The 8,567-nt window shown below is 38.3% G+C and overlaps 1 protein-coding gene across 1 annotated transcript; it reads left to right on the top strand.

The window, feature by feature from the left end:
• Positions 1-2,671: 2,671 nt before the first annotated feature.
• LOC140225102 (uncharacterized) lies at positions 2,672-5,317 on the top strand. Its single transcript, XM_072302668.1, has one exon. It carries the CDS (start codon positions 3,281-3,283, stop codon positions 5,285-5,287), a length of 2,007 nt encoding a protein of 668 aa, XP_072158769.1. The 5' UTR covers positions 2,672-3,280; the 3' UTR covers positions 5,288-5,317.
• The last annotated feature ends 3,250 nt before the right edge of the window (positions 5,318-8,567 follow it).

Below are 8,567 nucleotides of genomic sequence, written 5' to 3'. Positions count from 1 at the left end.
TCAGCTTTCTTCCTCCGATCAAATCCATCGACGTTTGAGAACCAAAAGGAATTAGCAGCATCCCTCTAGCTTTTTCACCGTGCCTTGTAAACGTATTGCGTCCAATAGCTTTAAATAGTTCTTACGGACACGCGGATTAGAAAAAATATCAAGCTCCGATTCTTTTTACAAAGGGCCTCGGTGGCATCTTCCATCACCTGAAAACGGGTAGTTGGAGCGCCAGTTAGGAAAAGGCGTGTTTTTTTGGGTGCTCACTCGCCTCTAATTTCAGCTTTCTTCCTCCGATCAAATCCATCGAAGTTTGAATAACTAGAAAGAAACGGAGATGAATAGCGGACTCAGGACATAAAAATATGTCCCCGTTCTCGATCATGAAATTATTAAAAACAGTTGCGTTGCAAGAATGTAGAACTTTTAAATTCGAGCTCGCACTTAACAATTTAACGCTAAAGCTTTTGGGTGGTACTTTATTCAATAATGACGGTCTCTGAGCAAAGCGAATAAGTGGTGTCACAATAACTTTCTTAAAGCACCTTGCAGAAATATCGCATCCAGTATCCTTTATTGTTCTTTCGGAAGTTTCTAAAATGAATTTATGCTTAGCTTTCTTCCTCCGATCAAATCCACCGGAGTTTGAATAACCATGTATAATTAGGAGAGTATTTTCATCCCATTATTACGATAATTACTGATCACAGACCTTTAACCTTTCTATCAAGAACAAAAAGAACAGGTAGCACATTTCTTGACAAAATGCTTTTAAAACCATCGGATTTTTCTTACACGTTACTTTATAGAAAAGGAGTGCTTAGTTCCGGACCAGATACACTTTCGAGAATGTATGAGACAGACGAACAAGAAGAACCCTTGACAAAAACAGTGGGAACAATGACAGACTCCGACCTCTTACATACTGTAGGCATGATCACACAAAACCCATCCACCCTCAACTGCAATGAACTTAGAAGGTCACCACGATTACTAGAGAGAGCAAACAAAAATACCGACAATTTTACACTACATTCCTCAAACACAGCCAGAAATAATGACAGAAATTCCACCACCACAACCTTCAAACCCAGAAAATAATCTGAAAAACGCAATTTCCAATCATGAAGAAATAGAAGACTATTGCCTTAAACACCTTTTTTCAGAGCCAATAATTCAAAATTCCGAAAACACATCGGAGCAAATTGCTCTTTTACCAGAAAATTTCTTTCTTTTTCAGAAAAATGACCCAGATTACAGAGATATTATTAAAGGTCTTTTGGAACCCTCAACAGCTACGCGCAAAATTCATCGAATTTTGCATAAATATGAATTGCTAAATAATCTCCTAATCAGAAAATTAAATAATAATACGTGTGCGCTAATGGTACCTAATTGTCTGAGACGATTTTTCCTAAATGCAGCGCATGATTTGCCTGTGACTGGAAGTCACGGAGGCTATGAAAAGACATTGGGAAAGTTGCAACATTATGACTGGTTCACAAAAGTAAAAGATTGCAAGAATTACTGTAAATCATGTGATAAATGTCAAAGAGCGAAACCTCTTACGGGCAAAAGGCAAGGTCTATTAGAACCAACAAAATTAGAACCGAAATTTTGGAGACTGGTTCTTATGGATCTCGGAGGTCCGTACCAACCATCTGCCATCGAGTCAGGCGGTGGCTCAGGTTACAAATGGGTCATTTCACTCGTTTGCGGGTTCTCCAAATATTGGGTTGCTAAATGCATTAAGGATGCAACGGCCAAAACGGTAGGCAAATTTTTATACGAAACTTTCGCAGTTTACGGTATTCCAAAAATATTAAAATCGAACAATGGGCCTCAATTTATTGAACAATCCATGCAAGAATTTCTCAGACTATTAGGTGTCACTCAAAAATTCTCACCCTTTTATACGCCTCGAGTTAATGACCAAGTAGAAAGAATGTTTCAAACCCTACAAAATGTCATACGAACTTACGTGGAAAATAACCCAAAAAATTGGGCTACTTTCGTTCTACCAGCCGTCAGCGCGTATAACATAACTCCGCATAAAAAAACGCGAGTGTCTCCCTATTTCCTTGTTTTCGGACAACATCCTACTCTGCTACCATCACCAGAAATTAGAGGGCCTTGTGAAAATCCCGTAAATACTGACAGGTTACATGCTTTAGATCAGGTCAGAAAAGATGTAATGGCAAGGATACTCACAGCACAAACTAACATGAAAAATAGAATGAACGCTAATCGGAGGCAGGTAGCCTTCCAATTTGGAGAACAGGTCCTGATAGCAAAACCAGTTAAAAAGAAAGGCCAAACATCTAAATTCTTTTATAAAAATTTTGGACCATACATTGTTACTAGAAAGTTGACAGATAATGTCTATTTAGTCGAACAAAATCCCCTAGACCCCTCTTCAAAGAAGGAGCAGGTTCACGCAGAAAAATTGCGTCGATATTTTGACCCCTCGTTTTACAGAAAATCACTCCGAAGTGATTATTTTGAGGAGGAATTCCCAAATCCAGAATTTTATGATCCTGACACGTATCTAGATTACTTAGAGACGGAAGAATAATCTTACAAAATTATTTTTAAAATTGCTTCAGCTTATTTTTCAGTGTGCTAGCTATATTAGATTTATGTTTAATCATTATAATTATTAGGTACTTAGTCGCATTAAACCCCCCCCCCCCAAAAAAAAAAAAAAAAAAAAAAAAAAAATAAATAAAATAAAATAAAATAGCCTTATTTTTACCTTTTTTCCATGTGTTACAGAAAATGCCAAAAGCCAAAATCAAAAAACAGATAATTACGGTTACATTACCGGAAGGAGCAGAAATAACTCTCCGCAGAACTTTAAAACAAAACCAAATTATGGTGCGAAGATATAAAACAATTGAGAAAAAATTAAAATTGACCATCCGTCACCGACTTACTGCTATATTGAAGTGTCCTGTCTGCTATGACGCCGTAGGAAATAATGGTTCCCCTATTTGGATGTGCTCGAACGGACATGTAATGTGTAACGGGTGTTACGCAAAGCTAATTACATGTCCCTTGTGTAGAAATGTTTTACACGACAACATTCGAAACCTAGCACTAGAGCGAGTGCTGCAACTTATTTCAGAAGCACTAATTTGAACAAAAGTAAGTTGTTAACTACCAATTACTTAGTGTACCTAATTACCACCGTTGGGATATCACGCTTGATCAGAAACAAAACATTGCACACACATTAAGTTCTAATGTTAAATTCCACATCAATCACTGTTATTACCTTTTTGTTCCAGAAATGAGTCTTCAGAGACACTTTCTGGGTGTTGCAATACTGCTCTTAATTAAACTCCACTCAAGTAGAGGAATTAATTTGCTGCAGCCACTAACGGGATTCGATTGTACACATAATCCCGCCAATGTAATAGAATACTCCCTGAATTCAGTGAAAGATTGTGAACAAACATATTTAGGTCCCATTAATAAAACTACAAACATAATGATAGTGCAACAAAACGATAATGTGAAATTAAATGTAATATCATGTAAAATTTATGTGCAAAGATGGATTTCACGTTGTAGTATGTTTTCTGATCTTCAGGCAGTCCCAAACGGGTTTGCAGGCTTTTATGTGGAAATGAATCTCGAAAAATGTAGACAAATTATCAGTACAGGAACTTATTATGATTACGGTACAATGACAAACTTAAAAGTCAATGGGATCACGCCACGGCCCACAATTTTAGCAGGAGCAGTAGAATCTAACGGTAAATGTTGGGGAGCCCCTTATAGTGATGCCTACGGATCTTATGTCAATGTAGTGGTTCACGCTAACATTGAGATAGAATTGCATATAAGTTTAGCAACTTTTAACCCACAATTGGATGAAATTTATCTCCGAACAGGAACAAAATGTGTCTTCTCGGCAGGAAAGTGTTTTGATCCTATTCGAGGTCCAACATTTTGGGATGTTAGCCTCCAAACTGATAAATGTTCTAATGAATTTTTCACGGTCCTTTATGAAGGACCTTCTCACGCTCTCTCTGACCCGTTACGCCGAAGTCCGACAATGTATTTAGTTAATACTGATAAAATAGCTTTTAGTTTAAAAGCCCTCAAGAAAACAAGAGTTTGTCATTACGATGCCTTTCAAACAGAGCACGCGAAATTTTTTATTCTTGAAGAATCCGAGTATGAATATCCCTTTCAAAAAACTTCAAATAAGCAAGTTTCAGCAGATCTCTTAAATTACTTGAATTTCAAATTTAGTTTCATTGAAACTCATATCAGTAATTCGCTACGCAAACTACACGAAACATTGTTGTCAGCAAGTTGCAGATTAGACCGGCAAATTTTAGAACATGAACTCAGTTTGGCCATTACAAATCCTGAAACATTTAGTTTTTTAAAAGGTGGAGGAAGTGGCTACTACAGTGTAGTAAGTGGAGAAGTAATTTACCTCCTAAAATGCACTCCCGTGCCAGTACAATTACGATCAACTGTCTATTGTTATAATGAAATTCCTGTATATTATCAAAATTCCAGTAAATTTTTAACACCGCGAACTCGCATTCTAAAATCAACCGGAACTATTCAGGATTGCTCCAACCAAACCCCAGTGAAATTTCAGATCAATGGAGTGTGGGTGGCAGCAACACCGCATATGACGGATGCTAAATCGCCAAATTTATTAGAAGCCTCCCCGTTTATCGATTGGACATATGAAAGTCCGAAAAATATGTTTCACGCGGGAATATTCACTCAAGAAGACGTCCAAGCCTTTCAGCGCAGAATTTCATATCCTCTGGAAAGCAGTGCTGCGCAGTCGGCAGTAACTCGTCAAGCCATGGGCTTACCTCAGCCACACCAACCCGGAATTCAATATGAAAATTTCCTCACACAGGCCTCCCTAGAAACAATTATTCAAAAAACTACTCGAAAAATTTGGGGAATTTTTCATGAAATTGGTACCATTTTCGCGGGATTTTTTGGCATAATCGCGGTAGTGCGCTTTGTTAAAAGTATACTGGACATGTTTCTTTTTGGAAAATTGTTACATGAAGTTTTTGGGTTTGGTTGGCAAATGTGTGCATGCTGCTGTGACTCCTTATCACAATATTTGCTTCATAATCATTATAAAAAACAATATTCCACTCGAGTAAGACCCTCCTCAGGAGCCTTTGCTTGTCCTCAGAGTGATCCCTTCGCTGGCATTACCTTTCAGGCACCCCAACTTGAGAACCATTACGCAACTCCAAAGCCACCGGAATATCAAGAATTTATATGTAAACCGGCGGAAGTTTAAAATGCCTTGTCCTTCTTGTTCCAGATGTCCCTCGTCACACATGAATTGCCTGGCAAGGAAAGCCTGCGTCGTATGCTTCATTTTACTATCTTATCTGAATATTACACCTACGTATCACATCCGCAACCTATGCCTATCCTTATAAATGTTTGTGGCCCAGCTTCAGATTTACACCTTCTATGGACAGAATTGTACCCAAAATTTCTTCAAAATCCAGTTTTAAATGTAACAGTTACATTCAAAAACAAAAGTTATCATTTGTGTTTTTCCCAAGAAAACAAGGGGAACTTAGAAATCGATCTCATTATTACAGAACAGCAGGAATTAGAACTGTTATTAATAAAGTAGGTACTACATGCTTTTCTTCTTACATTCACTTACTTACATACCTTTCCTCTTATAGCCAGAATGAACACCGACACAATCAAGCGCTTCGAAGCCATACGCTCAGCGAATTTTCCATGGTTATTGCTGACGGGGTTCCTGAAACCCCACGAGCTTGTAAACCTATACCTAGCCATAGGGTGGACTATCGATGAGGCCCTCCTCGCCCCGGTCGCCCTATACAACAACCTACCAAGAAGAATCCTCCGGGATTACTCCCCAATCATCTCTTGCATTTTCCTTTAGTTTCCCTCACTCCCGTGAGAAGGTGGTTGCTGATCTTGGATTAGTCCAGATCAGCTCCCAACAGAGCCAGGAGCTGAAGGTTGTTTACCGGATTTAAGCAAGACAATAACTTCTGCTTTTTTCCATTGGAGGGGAACATAGTTTGGGAAAGCCGGTCTTGGCACTTAAAATAAAAAAAATTTGTAAAAAATTGTAAATTATCTCAGTTCACTTGCGACTCTGAATATTTCCGACGGGGTTCCGACTTGGCATGATTTTTCCAAAAGCTGTTCATTTGCGTTTCAGTAGTTTTCCTCTGATTTAAAGGAACGAAGTTAAGATGTTTTCTTTAAAAAATAATAAATATAATTAAAGGGATAAATAATAATAAATAAAACTAAATTATTATAAATACAAATTCTTTAAATAATATTTTCATCATCCTTCTCCCCATTTTCGATTATGAAAATCTTAAAAACAGTTGCATTCCCAGAAAGTGTAAAACATTTAAATTCAAGCTCATCTTTAACAACTTCAGGTTTATACTTTCGGATGATACTAATTCCAACTATCGCGGTCTCGGACCAAAAAGAAGTAGCGGCTCAATTGAAGCTTTTTTCACCGTGCCTTGCAAATAAATCGCATCCAGTATTATCAAATCGTTCTTTTAGAAGTTTCTTTAATAAATTCATATGTAACTTTCTTCCACCGACCAAATCCATTGAAGTTAAAATAACCATGTAAAATTACTAATGTAATTATCTCCCACTTCCCTATCCTTAATTGCAACATTCCTTTTATAAAAGTGCACTTCAATAATTTTACAGTTTCAAACGTCGTCACTTTTCCCCCCTTTTCTTCTAACGACCCTGTCCCAAGCATACCAAAACGGGCAAGCGTAACGTAAAATCTCAAAAGACTAGGTAAAATCACATGAACCACCGATTCCTTCTGCGACCGCAATCGTTAGTTTTCCTGGAAACGGGTAGGTAGTTTGAGCACGCTCGTACCTGACATTTTAAGGTTAATACATTCGGGTGATACTTTCTTTAACAATCACAGTCTCGGAGCAAAGCGAATAAGTGACGTAAATGTAGCTTTTTTACTGTGCCTTGCAAGTGCATCACATCTAGTATCCTCAAATCGTTTCTTCGGGAATCTCAAGAATTAACTTTCTTTCCTCAGTGCTCGAAAGATCGGATTGGATGTGGGGATAAGAGGGGTTGATCAGGGAGATGACTAACGGACTCAGGACATAGAAATATCTCCCCGTTCTCGATCATGAAATTTTTATTAACAGTTGCGTTCCAAGAAATGCAGAACCTTTAAATTCAAGCTCGCACTCAACAATTTAACGCTAATGCTTTTGGGTGGTACTTTATTCAATAATGACGGTCTCTGAGCAAAACGAATATGTGGTGTCATTATAGCTTTCTTAAAGCGCCTTGCAGAAGTATCGCCGCCAGTATCTTTAAATTGCTCTTTCGGAAGTTTCTAAAATGAATTTATGCTTAGCTTTCTTCCTCCGATCATTACCATCGAAGTTAGAATAACCATGTATTATTAATAATGTATATATATCCCATTTCTCCATTTTTGAAAGCAACATTTAATTTTTTAATACACTTATATCATTTTAGAGCTCTTAACGTCGTCACTTTTCTTCCCCTGATTTTCAAACAACCAAACCCCATGCAAACCAGAACGGGCAGAGGCAACGCGAAATCTCGAAAGTGTAAGAACATACTAATAGTCATCGATTCCGTTTTCGACCGGACTACTTGGTTCTCTATCGCGCGGACTAGAAAAGATATCAAGCATCGATTCATTTTACAAAGGGCCTCGGTGGCATCTTCCATCACCTGAAAACGGGTAGTTGGAGCGCCAGTAAGGAAAAGGATGGTTTATTTTGGTGCTTACTCGCCTCAAATTTCAGCTTTCTTCCTCCGATCAAATCCATGGAAGTTTGAATAACTAGAAAGAAACGGAGATGACTAGCAGACTCAGGACATACAAATATCTCCCCGTTCTCGATCATGAAATTATTAAAAACAGTTGCGTTCTATGAAATGCAGAACAATTAAATTCGAGCTCGCACATAAGAATTAACGCTAATGCTTTTGGGTGATACTTTATTCAATAATGACGGTCTCTGAGCAAAGCGAATAAGTGGTGTCACTATAACTTTCTTAAAGCGCCTTGCAGAAGAATCGCATCCAGTAACTTTTAATTGTTCTTTCAGAGGTACCTAAAATGAGTTTAGGTATGCTTTGCTTTCTTCCTCCGATCGAATGCACCGGAGTTTGAATAACCATGTATAACTAGGAAAGTATTTTCATCCCATTTCCGCAACTTTTCGCGCAACATTATTTTTTAAAAAAAAGCACTCGCATCATTTCAGAACTCTTACAGCGTCGTCACTTTCTTTCCTTTATTTCTCAAACAACCAAACCCCATGCATACCCGAACGAGCAGTCGCAACGTGGAATCTCCGAAGACTCACTACATGTAATTAAGCACCGAATCCTATTGCGACCGGACTCTTAGGGCCCCCATCACGCGGAAACGGATAGTTCGAGCAGTGCAATGTAACCTTAACGCTCTTGGGTGATACGATTTTCTAGTCAAGGCTCAATCTTGACTTGTACGCCGCGCGTCGGGAACAGATGCT

Source organism: Bemisia tabaci, chromosome 7 (genome assembly GCF_918797505.1).
Source record: "Bemisia tabaci chromosome 7, PGI_BMITA_v3".
Classification (NCBI taxonomy): Eukaryota; Metazoa; Arthropoda; class Insecta; order Hemiptera; family Aleyrodidae; genus Bemisia; species Bemisia tabaci.
The sequence above is the reverse complement of the archived record's forward strand: the minus strand, read 5'-3'. Positions and strand labels throughout refer to the sequence as shown.

What these genes read in the sequence shown, in the direction of transcription:
- LOC140225102 (XM_072302668.1), top strand. Translation starts at nt 3,281, where the DNA reads ATGAGTCTTCAGAGACACTTTCTGGGTGTTGCAATACTGCTCTTAATT.